The following is a 14190-nucleotide window of genomic DNA, read 5'->3' as shown; positions in this document are numbered from 1 at the left end:
GTGAAATGCCCAACTTTGAATGACCCATCCTGGGGACTCCTGCAAGTGAACCAGTGCAGAAAAGAGAAGCAGTGGATAAGAAAAAGGGCCCATAAAAAGAGGAGGTGTGTGAGACCAAAATCAAAGCTGGCTACACAATTTTGTTAGTGTGTGTTATACCTGGCCCATTGCCAACCATGGCACATAGTAGGTCAACAATATTTGTGGAATGAATGGATTCTCTTTTTTTCTACATTTGAGGAAGCAGACCCTCCCCCACGCGCAAAAAAAAAAAAAAAAAAAAAAAAAAAAAAAGCATTTGAGAGAAAAGGCAAAAGAACCAGTTCAATGAATGGGTTAATTTACTGTCCTAGGAGTCACTTACTGGGGGAAAAAAAAAAAGATTAAGCAGTTCCTCAGGACCCTCAGCAGCTCTCTGGGAGAGATGTTTCCCCTCTAAAGGGCACAAGATACTGTCCGGAAGGCTGGAGCATCACCAAGGCTGATTCAAACCCAAGACCTCACACGCCAAACGTGCCATCTTCGGCCTGGGGTTCCGGGGTGTCTGGGAACTGGGGTGGGGGCTGACAGGAGAGGGCAGGCGCGGACGCAGAGTGCACTAAGAGGAGGGGGCGCGGACCGAGAAGCGCAGCACGCTCTCCCGCCCGGCCTGCAGTGCTGGGCTTAGCTCTTGCACCTCCCTCCGCTCTCTCCTCCGCCCCCCTTCGCCCTCCCCCTTTCCCTCCCTTTCTCCTCCTCCTCCTCCTGCCGCCGCGGCCGCTGCCAGACCTCGCCAGTTCAGACCCACCGGGCTGCCCTCCCCTGCGCTCTCCCCCTGCTGCCCAGGCCCGGAGCGCAGCGCGGCCGCACAGGTAGGAGCCCCCGGTGCACCCGGTGCCCGCCGGGCAGCGCTAAGGGAAATAAGTGGGGTGACCTCAGGGGTGCAGGGGTACCCGAGAACTGTCCCAGACTGAGCAGGATCTCTCACGCAGAGAGGAAGGTGGAGGTGTGCGGTCTCGGAATGCGATCTGTCAGCATGTGCGAGTACCCGGGTGACATCTGTTTGGATGGGCAAGTGTGTGCGCGCCGACAATCAGCCGACTGGGCTTTGCCCATAAACGAGGTTTTGAAAGTTTCAGGGGGCTAATGTACGAGATTTAAGCCACACCTGGATTCCACAGGAGCTAGTTTGAAGCTGGAGCGCTGAGCAGCTCCTGGGTACTGCCGCATGTTGACTTTCTGTTGCGAGAGGGACCTCACCTCCCCGGGGGCAGGCCCGCTGCCCCGAAACCGGACCCGGCTGCGGTGCGGTTCCCCGGTTCTGGCCCTAGGCAGCCAGATTCTGATACCAAAGGACTGATAATGCGCAGAGAATCAGAAGCTTTGGGCTGCTTTTACACAAACCTGGGGCTTTTACACAAAGCTGCAGGCAGAGAACTGGCGTGAAAATGCCACTTAGTTTGTGCTGGAGGATATAAGAAGGAACTCTGAAGGGCAGGTATTCTACTAGGGAAGGAGATTGCTCTTCGAGTTTTGTTTTGGTGTTTTGTTAAAAAAAAAAATAGTTTGAAGCCAAGGTAATTCATATTGATTCACAGGTATTTCAGCTGAGCTGTGCAAGGAACTTCCTTTACTAGCTGGAGGTGAGCACACAGGGAAAGCCTTAACGTTCAAGGAATCTGAGATTTGCTGCCCCACCTTCTCTCTCTCTCTCTCTCTCTCTCTCTCTCCCTCTCTCTCTCCCTCTCTCTCTCTCTCTTTCACACACACACACACACACACACACACACACACACACACAAATGCACCATCTCCTTTGAAATTAAGTACCCTCTCTTTTCTTTTCCACCCCCTTTCTGGAGCCTGTTGTGTAGGTACAGTATAAAATGCTTGCTGAATATCCTTTGTATATGTTAAGCGCAGCTGGATGGAGTAAAGTGAAATGTAATTCTGCAGCCGTTTTACAGTCTTTGGTGCCTCGTTTGGCCACGAAGGTTGAGGAGGGGGAGGGGGAATGAGAAAGTAGATTGGAAATTGGGTATGATGGAACCTAAACCTCTCCCTCCTGCCCTTCCTTACTTGATACTTCACAGCTAAACTTTTGTTATTCCGCCCCTCCAGCAGATACTAAGCACCGGTTTGTCCTGTGTTTTCTTTGAGATTCATGATGTTGAAAGCCCTTTTCCTAACTATGCTGACTCTGGCTCTGGTCAAGTCACAGGACACCGAAGAAACCATCACGTACACGGTAAGGGGTGATGGAATTTGAGATAAGTGCGGTTCAGCGGGATTCAGTGACACAAGAGAGACTTTATCCACTCCTGCCAGTGTATGTGGGCTGTAGGCTGTGGAGGGTAATAAATTAAACAACACTTTCGTATAGTTCACATTTTAAGATTTATTTAAATTGCCCGTGGTTCCTCCAAAAGTTCATTTAGATCACCAATTGAGATAGGGAGCAAAATGTAATGATTCTGCAAAACCAAAAAAGGAGAGAGACCCTTTTAAAAACAAAAACCTAAGTAAGGTACATGTTTCCAAAACATGCAATAAATTAATGGAGGTAAGGAATTGGAAAGCCTGGATCCCTATATACAGGCAGATAAAAACAAACATCACAAAGAAAGCATGTGCTTCATTTGGGTGTGTGACTTATGTTCTCATGTAAATGGCCTGTATTGAATTTATAAAGGCTATATATTCATTTATAGTATAAATAATAATTCATATAAATGCCCTTCAGGTAAACTTTATGTGCTACCAGGATGCAGCATTGGCTAAAGTGGTCTTAAAATGCATTGTGTGAAATTTGGTTTTGCATTTTCTAATTAATTACATCTGATTATTTCCAAGTAATATTTGATTAATTAGTGAATTGCATGGGTATAACCAATGTTTAATAAAATATTGAAAACATCATCAGACCCATCCCACCATCAGGAATGAATGTGGTGAGAACAGAGGGCAATACTTAACCTCACTTCTGGTGAGTTTCTGTGCACCTCTGTTTTGTGTTTTCTTTTTGTTTGCTTTTGTTTTGTGTTTTCTACTCTTTAACCTGTGTTGTGAGACAAGTGGTATTTGTCCTGGATCATAATATGAAAAACATATTTTTCTATTTTCTCCCAATTTAAAATTAAGTAATCCTACTCAAAAGAATGTGAAAAATTTTTGAAAATAAAACTCCTAAAAGTGAGCTAATGTCAATTACTGATAATAAGCATTATCTCACTTTTTGGTATCCTATTATCCCTAGAATGTTAGTATTCATCTGGAAAATGTTCCTTGTTGTTGTTCAAATCAACTATAAATCAAATGAGTTTTCACATAAATATTTTGTTAACTTAATGATAAATGTAGTTACTTCCTCTGCTGAAGACAAATAAAGCTCAAGAAACGATTGTTTACCTTCAAATGAGAATGTTTTATTATTCAGGCTAAACTTACTGCCTTCTTAGGAAGCTAGAATGAAGTTAACTACACATTTTTTATATTTATCCAATAAAATATTTTATTGCTACAATTGCTTGTCTTATACCCCCTTCTCTTTGGTTAATCAGCTAAATCACATTCATCTTTAGCAGAGAAAGTTCCTTGTGGATTAAACACTATAATTTTAGACCACTAACTAGGGTTTATTATTATTATAGCAGATTTTCAAGATATGACATCCTTTTTGTTTTAAGATTGGGTCTATTCTCTCTTGAACTGTGTGTGCCTAATGATTCATGGTTAAAGAATAAGATGTAACTATTTTTTGAGTACCCCATTGTGGAGACACCATCTCCTTTCATTTTCATGGTGAAGTATGAGAGAAGTGGTATCATCTTCCTTTCACCAATAGGAGAACCGCAGACCAGAGAGAGTATCTAACTTGCTGAAGGCTACACAGCCAGCAAGTGGTGAAGCTAAACTCAGTCCAGCCTTGTTTAATAGTAGATCCATATTAAATGTACTGGAACTAAATACCTAAAACAATCTGCATGTCTTCTCTAGTTAGCATACAGATTATTCAAGTGAACTGTCATTGTGCCTGACTTGAAAGGTAGAAGATTGAGCCCATATCCACAAGACAACCTCATATCCCCCTTCCATTTTAAAGTTAAAGTCTATTCAGCCATTTACTCACCAAGTACCTGCCATGTACATAAGCAATTCTTACCACTAGCAAAAGAATTTAAGTTTTTTTGTTTATTAAGAAAATTCAGATCTTCATCTTAGAGAATTTACCCTGGGAAAATATTGTTGAAAACTACAAAGTTCCTGAGCAAGTACAAATATTATCATTATATAGACTATACAAGTTGCTAAAGAATAGAAAATCAAGGAAGCAATTAATGTCAGTACCGGCATATTGGAAGAGGTTGAGCTCCGTGCTGAACCTTAAAGGAAGTAATGACTTCAGATTAATCTAGGAAGGCTGAAGTGGCCCCTGAATCAGCGAAAGTGACATAATTAAAATCTAGAGGTAAGAACAACCAAGACAAGTTGAGGAGATGTCAAGGTTAGATGGGCTGGAGCTGGGTAGTGGAGGGAACCTACAGATGGCAGTAGTCAGAGTTGAGAGGTCTGCAAACCAGTGTGAGCTCTTAAATGTAGGAGTAACATAACCAAGACAGCAAGAAAGGCTGTCATGGAAGCTGTGTGTGGCACACAGAGTTATGGAGACCTGCCAAGAGCTTTGCCTACTCATGAAGCCAAGAAGGCTTTCACCAACGTGGTAGATCTAGAAATGGACACAAGGTTGGCAGAGCTTGCAGGAGAATAGTTGGAAAAGTCAGTGTGGATATTAAGGTTGTAATCCTGGGTCCTAAGAAAGGTGGCAGTGCCTTGGACAGGTTGGGGAAACTAAAAAGAATTAGCTTAGAAGATAAAACGAGTTTAACTTTCACCCTGTGAAGTTTCAGATATCATTAAAATATTTAAACTGAGCTGTCTCCGTTCAGCAATTTACTTGCCAAGCATCTGTTCTGTGCATGAGCAACTCTCAGCTCTATTAAAAGAATTCAAGTTTATTTGTTTGTTCACTGTACTTTTGCTCAATCTTTCCTGAAGCATCTCCCTCAAATCTGCATCTGGTCAAATGTTTTCCTGAGCTTAAAAATTGTGGAGAGAAAAAAATAATAATTAAAAAAATTCTTCAGGGGCCTCTTATCACTTACAGCAGTGTTTCTCAGGAAGTAGCCTGTAGGCAACCTGTGACAGGGTCACCTGGGATGCTTGTTAGGAATTCAGATTCCAAGCCCCCTACCCAGACCTACAGAATCAGATCTTTTGAGTCTGCATCTTAACAAGCACCCTGGGTGACTCTTAAGCTTGATCATAAAGCTTGAGTTTCATTGACATTCAAGATAGAATTCAGTTCTTGCCTACCCCTCTAACCTCATCCTCCCTCCACCCAGACTACTCCCAGTTCCTCTTTAACAATGTCACACCTTTGCTCACATGGTCCCTCACCCCTAGAATTCCCTCATTTTGCCTGGGAAGAGCATATAAGGCCCAATTCACTTGTGGCCTCCCCCATAAAACTTCTCTGCCACCCTGTCATGCCCACACGCTACCCTGTATAGCATTCATCACTTCTTCCACATACATGCTTGTGTCACGGCACCTGACATCTTGCTCCAACTTGTCTACCTGTCTGTCTCTTCTGATCTGTGAGCTGCTTGAGAACTAGCACAAGGTCTTCATGACCTCTGCATCCTGAAGTACTAGAATGGTGGCTGGTAGGAGAAGGTACTCAGTAGATGGTTTGTTCAGTGATTGAACTAGAGAGGACCTGTAGGAATTGAAGCTAGGAGACAGGTCAAGGTGTGAGTGCAAGACTTGGGACTCAGTTGAACAGGAATAAGGAAAGCCAGCTGCTAGAATGCTCTAAGACAATAGAGAGAGGAGGGGAAGTGTCAAGTGAAGGAAAAAAAGAACTTGGTTGAATCTATCTTTCTTTCTTTTGGTAAAATTTATAATGTGGAAGGAGGGCAAATAAAGCAAAAAGAGCATTCAGGGAGATTAGAGAAGATGAGTATCCTGACAGAGAAAAGAATTCCAACATGGTGATGGGCAATTGTTCTAAATACAACAGAAGTGGTGAGGCAGCTGGTGATTGAGAAAGGACCTCCTAAAGTGATCCAATGCACAGATATGTCTGAAAGAAAGAAAGAAAGAAAGAAAGAAAGAAAGAAAGAAAGAAAGAAAGAGAAAAAAAAAGAAAGAAAGAAAATCTAGAGAATGTTAAACTACCCATCACATCATCTATCTAGGACTCTAGAGCAAGGATTGTTGCCATAAGAATGAAGCTTTTAGAGTGACTTCTTAGGAAGTTGGATACACAAATTAACTGTCTCCTGGCCCCATCTTTGATGTTTCTTCACAGCAATGCACAGATGGATATGAGTGGGATCCTGTAAGACAGCAGTGCAAAGGTGAGCCAACTTCAAAGACTTCCCATCTGAACATAGCTTTCTGTCTCCATCTCATGTCACTCTTCCTGTCCTGTTTATATTCTACCAAAAAGGCATGAGTATATACTTACATGTTCAGATTTCCCTCTGAGAAGATTCCTGATTTCTTTTATTGCTGACCACAGATATTGATGAATGTGACATTGTCCCAGACGCTTGCAAAGGTGGAATGAAATGTGTCAACCACTACGGAGGATACCTCTGCCTTCCTAAAACAGCCCAGATTATTGTCAATAATGAACAGCCTCAGCAAGAAACACCGGCGGCAACGGAAGGTGTGGGTGCCACTGCAAATGCTGCCGCCACATCAGGTGCAGGCGCTGGGGGCATGGCAGCCAGTGGCATGGCAGCCAGTGCAGTGATGCCTGGGGGCGGCTTCGTCGCCAGTGCTGCTGCTGTTGCAGGCCCTGAAGTACAGACTGGCCGAAATAACTTTGTCATCCGACGGAACCCAGCTGACCCTCAGCGCATCCCAGCCAACCCTTCTCACCGGATCCAGTGCGCAACGGGCTATGAGCAGAGTGAGCATAACGTGTGTCAAGGTAAGCATGACTGATTATGCTAAGGAGAAAGTTCTTGTCCAGGTGCACCTCGTGGTGAGCACGATAACAGCTCACATTTGCTGAGAGCTTCCCACATGCCAATAATCATTGCAATAATGAATCATTATGAATAATTAGTCATCGTTAATAATAACAATTAATCATTGTAATAATCCTAAAAGGTGGTTGCTGCCTATATGGTCATCATTTTACAAAGGAGGAAACTGTGGCTCAGAGAGGTCATCAGGGCTTCTAAACCTTAGCTACACATATTTAGAGTCTCTTGGGAGCTTTTAGAACTTCTCTATATCCAAGCCACACCCCAGCCCAATTAAATAACAGTCTCTGGGGGTGGGTTCCAGGCATCAGTATTTTTTAAAGCTCCCCACGTGGTTCCAGTGTGTAGCCAAGTTTGAGAACCAGAGGTCACACAGGTGGTGAGAGCAGAGCTAGCCTGAAAACCCCGGCAGTGGGGCCAGAGTCACAGCTGTCAGCAGGAGCAGTCAGGTTATTCATTCAGAATTTGAAATTGTGCCTGTCAAGCTACTCCATAAATGTCCTTTGGGTTCTCAAGATTTCATTTCACTTGCCACTAACTTATTTTCCTCACTGAGGGATAAAGAGATGGGACTTCTGTTTCTTGTTACCTTTGAGGGAATCTCCCCCACTCACATTTATGTCTTTTTAAGTTGTCATGGGAGTACATTTCACTTATATCACTTGCACCATAGCACCATCTACTTGGGTTTTTCTGTTTATTTTCACAAAGAGTACACACCACTGTGCATTATTCTAGAAATAGCTGTAGACTCATGCTAGCAAAATGATAAGAATCTTGGGCTTTGAAGATGTGTAGGATATTAGCTAACTGGACTGTGCCAAGAGATTTGTTCCCCTTTTCCTTCTTAGCAAACCCTTTCAGATCTGCCTGGTGTGGAGACTGTTACTGAGATGGGCCATAGGAGCCCCAGACTCCTTTTTCACTGCCAGGGGCTGAGACAGTAGACCCCATATTACACCACAAGTGCCTGGTACACACTGGCCAATGGAAAGGGCCCAGGAGTTCTTACCTTCTATCTGCTCATGAGTGAGGAAGAGAGCACCTTCCTCCCTCAGCACTGAGGGGCTCAATTGGGATCACCTACACGCTACATTAAGTGAAAGAAGCATCTTCTGGTTCCCTGAGGTGCTGCCTTTTCTTCATTAGTGTTGAGTTTTATCTTCTGTAGGAGATAGATTTCAAATGGCTTATAAATGAAGTAAGGACACCTATCACGCTCTGACTTTTATTGTTTTATATTTTGTGTTCAAATTTTTAAGTACCCCACATCAAGAGCTAACCCGTGCTGTGATGGTGTCACTTTTCAGAGGGCGCATCATATTAGCATCTGTTTCGTGTTACTGTCATGAGTCAGAATTCCAATATTGATGATGAATGCTTCAGCATCTGCTTGATATTCTGATATTTAATTTAAGGATTATGTCAAGGAGATACCCTCACGAGGTTACTTTACGTATACGTATTTGAGTGAATATTGGTGAAAGGTGTCTTGAGCTTATTGAAGATACCAACTTTTTAATTGTGTTATTTAAATATATAGTTGAACTGGAAGGGTTGGTAGAATTTTTCCTGAAACTGAAAAGCTATGCTGAAGTTTTTTAAGCATTGACTTTTATGTACTGAATTATTTTTCATGCTTCAGATGTATATTTTAAATGGTACTTAGGAGGAAAAAAAACATAAATGAATACGTCATTTCCCAAAGTAGCTTATAGTCTATCATTGATGATTATGGTTGACTTCAAGAACAAAGCCTAGAACCAAGTGAAGAAGTTCTAGGATAAAGCATATTCAAGACTTAGAATATGTACTGGTTACAGTAGAAGCTGTATAATAAAGTGTGAATAATAAAAATTAAATCCTATTTACTTTTTCTGAAAAAGATTTAGACTACCTTACAAAGTTATTTTTCACATATTACAACATTTGTAATTCTAACTTCTATGAGAATTTTTTTCTTTACATATAAGCTAAAACGATTAAATGCTGTGCTCATAATAGATGCTAAAAACATACACTTACTGTGTGCACACAGAGTATTCCCAGCCCAACTGTTCTGCATAATTCAACCAATTTCTAAAACTTGGGATTGGGGTCTGTATCATTGAAAGCAGGGTTAAAAGTTTTTTGGATGACTTAAGGCTTAAGTTGGATTTCTTCCCACCTCACAATTTTGCAAAGTGCCCATAAATGTGGATTTACTTAATTGTTGATAAAAGGGGGTTATTTCATATGATAACAACAGGATAATCTGTCTGGGGAATCTGACTAACATAAGTCGAGTCACACTTGTGCCCGTTTATTATTGAGCTAATCAAACATGCAGTCCAGCTTCTTCTAATTGCCTGCAGATGTATGACATTCCCAGTCCAGGCCAGCAGCACAAAATAATGTTTTATAACCAATGTGAAAGTATGGGGACCTCCGCTTAAAACAATAATGTGCTCCAAGGACCTATATTTCTGACATCATTGTGGAGTTTGAAGAGCCTTCTGTTTTAATAAAGACCTCCACTCCCTTTTAAATATTTCGTACTATGCCCAGTAATCCAAACACATTTACCATGGTTGCTGGATCGGAATAAATGAATGCCGGCAGATGAGTCATATTTGTATTAAAATTATTTCTTTTTTCCACATATATTTTTCAACAGGTACAGTTTATCATTACATAACCTAAAGCTAAGGACATTTTTTATTTAATGGCTGAAATGTGTACTGTGCTTTGGTGTTAAATTCAACTGTACCTTTGAACATACTATTACTAGCCACAGATGGCACCCAATAATTTAAATACCAGTAGGTATTTTTAAGTGTGTTCTGCTTTATAAATATATTTTTATTTTTATATTTTTAATGTTTTATTAAACATTAAAAGAGAGAGAGTGAGATAGACAGAGCATGAGTGGGGGAGGGGCAGAGAGAGAAGGAGATACAGAATCTGAAGCAGGCTCCAGGCTCTGAGCTGTCAGCACAGAGCCCGATGTGGGGCTTGAACCCACGAACTGTGAGATCATGACCTGAGTTGAAGTCAGATGCTTAACTGACTGAGCCGCCCAGGCACCCCTATATCTTTAAACAACTGTCTATGTTTTAACATTCAGTGAAAACATGATTTATTTTTTTTTTTTACTCCTTTTCATGTATTTGTCCAGAACTTTTCAATTTAGTGCAAAAGCAAAGGGGTTAAAAGAGTAACATAACATGCAAATATCAATTCACACTGAGCAAGTTTTTTCAAACAAGTTTTGCTAACCACAGGTGATGCTGAAAGAGCAGTTTGCCCTGAGAATTTCAAATGAGCAGCACCATCCTTGGCAGCCATAAAACTACATGAATATCATTTTATTGCCACATACTTGGAGTCATATATAAATAAAGTTTTAGAAATTATTTCTCTATGAGCTGTCACCTACCTATAAGACAACAGATATTCATCTATTCCAAAAGGAAGTTAAATGAACGGGAAATATATTATAACCCATCAATGTGTCACTTTGTTTCTACAACTTCATTGCATAGTCTCTGTGTAATCTTCCTCAAAGGCAATGGCTTTGGAAATCACTAGTTTGAGTTAAGAAAGGATTTTTAAATTTTTTTTTAACATTTATTTATTTTTGAGAAACAGAGCATGAGCACGGGAGGGGCAGAGAGAGAGGGAGACAGAATCTGAAGCAGGCTCCAGGCTCTGAGCTGTCAGCACAGAACCCGATGTAGGACTCGAACCCACAAACCATGAGATCATGACCTGAGCCAAAGTCAGACGCTCAACCTACTGAGCCACTCAGGAGCCCCAGATTTTTTTTTTAAATCATATACAACTTTCTAAAAGCCTCATTCTTCTAGGAAAAAAAAAAGTCTTTTGGGAACTGGCAAGTAAGAGAAAGCATCGATTGCCCAATTTGAAGGAATTTGTTTACTCAATTGAACTTTCAAAAAATTAAACATAGGGCATTTTGTTTAGCTGGTAATTATGCCATTACTAAAATCAGTCAGGATTTACAGGTATCATTACTAACTTGCTAAAGAAACTGAAACATCAAAAAATGAACTTGATACAAGGGCTTAATAAAGCTGATTATGGAGCCAAATCCAGGATGCAGCACCTAGCTTGTATTACATAAGGTATAACTGAGAGGTGAAAATACAACCTAGGGTTTCCAAATGTCCCTGTTTACCCAAGACTATCTTGGTTTGACTACTGAAAGCCCCACAACCCAGCAAATGCCTCAGTCCTGAGCAAATGGCATGGTTGATCACCCTAGCACATCCTCAACAACCAAATCTCTTGCACCTCACTGCCAAGAGTAAGGAAATCCTAATGTTAGAGCCATTTTTTCAGGTTAAGGCATTGTTTGTCCAGTGAAATTGTTTTTTCAATTTGTTTTGAACTTTCAAAAAACAAACTTCACTGATTTTTAAGTACCTGGACAGAGTCTTTCTTTACAGTTGACAGGCTCCCACTTGCCAGTTTGTCAGTGAGCTGTTTTCCACATTGTTCTAGACTTTGCGTGTGTGGAATACCTAGTCATTAGCACCTACATACTTAGATACATGTTATACCTTGGTGGCTCATCTTTCCACATTTCTACTGGGGAAAAACGTACCACACAGCCAAATTAAATACCATGCTTCAACTATAAAGTTTTGTTTGTCAAAATATTTTTTCTATTTTTAGCTGTATTTTAAATGATTCAATTTGATTTTTATCACTATTGTCTGTGATGCAGGAGCAACTAAAACACTAAAAAGAAAAAAACTGTATTTTTTAAAAGCCTTTAAGAACAGAAAAAAATATGCTCAGGGTTTAAGAAGCTCTACGCTCTTGGGGATCACCTATTATCTTTTGCACATTTCTTCGTAAACATAAGGATAACTAAAATACTATTTTGAAAAGGAAAGAAGTTATTATCTATACATCTACTTTAAAAAAAGAGAAACTTGAGCTAACATGTACAGATTCTCAGATGCTAGGAACATCTTTCCTTGACTTCTTTCATTTGAAATTTAAATGATCGCATATCCAAAGGTGGATTTAGAAATTATAGTGTAATCAACTGTCTTAGCATACCTGACATTGTCATTACCAAAGAGCTTTCAAACACTACCTTTTTTTTTTTTTTTTTTTTGATCCTCACTAATGTCATTAGGGTTTCTCATTGCTTTGGTTAGTTTTGTGAGGAAATGTCTAATTTTTGTTATGTATAATTATACAGCCCAGTGAAGGACTTTGATCACAGAAAATAGATATTTTGCTAAAGGAAGACTATAATTGAGTAAATTATGATATTAACAGAAACGAATACTTCAAGCAGAAAATAAAATGGGTATTTAGTCTGCTTACTGCTTTTCATTGCTTTTAGTTGTTAATTGCCTTTGAGTACCTAAAAATTCTCTAAAGCCAGGCCGCCTGGGTGGCTCAGTCGGTTAAGTGTCCGACAGCTCAGGTCATGATCTCACACTCCGTGAGTTCAAGCCCCACGTCGGGCTCTGTGCTGACAGCTCAGAGCCTGGAGCCTGCTTCAGATTCTGTGTCTCCCTCTCTCTGCCCCTCCCCTGCTCATACTCTGTCTCTCTCTGTCTCAAAAGTAAAAATAAAAACATTTAAAAAAATAAAAAATAAATAAAAATTCTCTAAAGCCATATAAATGGATAGGAGTTGATTTTATGGTGATACCTTAATTACATTTTAAATAAGCTGGTGCTGTGTGGATGGAAGTAATTGATTTTCTCCTGAAAAATCTAGTACAGTTTCATAATTTTGCTTCTCCAAATACCATAACCACTGACTGTTTAGTTAACTTAAGACTATTTCTAGGGGCACCTTGGTGGCTCAGTTGGTTAAGCGTCTGACTCTTGATCGTGGCTCAGGTCATGATCTCACAGTTCATGGGATCAAGCCTCATGTGGAGCTCTGTGATGACAGCACGGAGCCTGCTTGGGATTCTCTCCCTCCCTCTCTGTCTCTGCCCCTCCCCTAATAAATGCATATTAGAAATTGGACTTATTTCTAATATACATTTGTGAATAGTGTATATATGTATATGATTCATGCACACTCAAAAAGTGTCCTTAAAATTGGTTCATAAAAATTGTATGGCAGCTATTAGGTACAGGGATGAAAGAAGTCAGTATGATCACACTTCTGCAGCAAAAGACTATGCTATGTAACTACCTAACTCTACGATTTCCACAGTGTGGTCCCTAGACCAGAAGCATTAAGCATCATCCAATAATTTATTAGAAATGCTCATTCCTGGGCCCCGTCAGACCTACTGGATCTGGGGATGGGGCTCGGCAACCTGTGTTTTAACAATCTCATGATTTTGGTGTGTGTTCAAGTTTGAGAACCAATACCCTAACTTAATCTTAACATCAGGAAATTGCATTCAGCTCTAAAAATCAGCAGGCAGGGTCATAATACTTCACATGGAAAATGTGCAGTAGAAAAGAGAAACCATCAAAAATATATATTCTATTTCTAGGATATTATAATATTTCTCTTTTACTTCTCTTACCTTTATTACTGTCATCACCAGTACTCTAATTCCTAAACATGAGAGGTCATGAGTCTCATTAGTAGGGCATGAGAAAGGGAAAGGAGGCATCTAAAGAAGAGACCTTGCATCTCTCTATAAAACCTGCAAATGTGAAATACTCTAATGGTCCTTAAATTGTCAGTAGGACCAGTAGGACCTTAAATTGTCAGCAGAAGCTCTAAGTTCTGCTTTGGCTGTGGTAATAATTGGTGCTAAGAGATACTCATACCTCCTGTAGGCATAACCCTTATGCTCATGACACAAACTGGCAAGATGAGGTAATGCTCTTTGGAAGTTCAGTTCATGCAGAGTCACAAAAGAGGAGGTTGACTCTGACTTTGGCTTTAAAAGCATCTTTCATTTCACCAAAGTGATAGGAGATCCTTCCAATAACAGAGGCCCAGCTGACATCTGACATCTCATTCTATGTAGATTCTGTGTCTATCACCAGATAATAGAAGAATATTCACATAGTGTCTCTGTTCAATTCAAACTTGATCAAAGATTTACTTCTCATCAAAGATGAGATTCTTGTTAAAACTAGTTAACACTTAATCTGTGGAATGAATTTCCCTCTCCCCATAGCAGCAAAAAGAAGCAGATTAGAGT

At 40.5% G+C, this 14190-nt stretch overlaps 1 protein-coding gene across 1 annotated transcript in view; it reads left to right on the top strand.

Moving 5' to 3' along the window:
* The first annotated feature begins 752 nt into the window (after positions 1 to 752).
* The window catches only part of EFEMP1 (EGF containing fibulin extracellular matrix protein 1), a 58242-nt gene continuing 44804 nt past the window's right edge, over positions 753 to 14190 (top strand). Inside the window, exons 1-4 of the mRNA XM_042932319.1 lie at positions 753 to 851; positions 2140 to 2227; positions 6353 to 6401; positions 6566 to 6982. Of these exons, the coding sequence (XP_042788253.1) occupies positions 2144 to 2227; positions 6353 to 6401; positions 6566 to 6982 (550 nt within the window). The 5' untranslated portion in view covers positions 753 to 851; positions 2140 to 2143. The remainder of the gene's footprint in view (positions 852 to 2139; positions 2228 to 6352; positions 6402 to 6565; positions 6983 to 14190) is intronic.

This window comes from Panthera leo, chromosome A3, assembly GCF_018350215.1.
Source record: "Panthera leo isolate Ple1 chromosome A3, P.leo_Ple1_pat1.1, whole genome shotgun sequence".
Taxonomy (NCBI): Eukaryota; Metazoa; Chordata; class Mammalia; order Carnivora; family Felidae; genus Panthera; species Panthera leo.
Note: the sequence above shows the minus strand (reverse complement) of the source record. Positions and strands in the feature narration are given on the sequence as shown.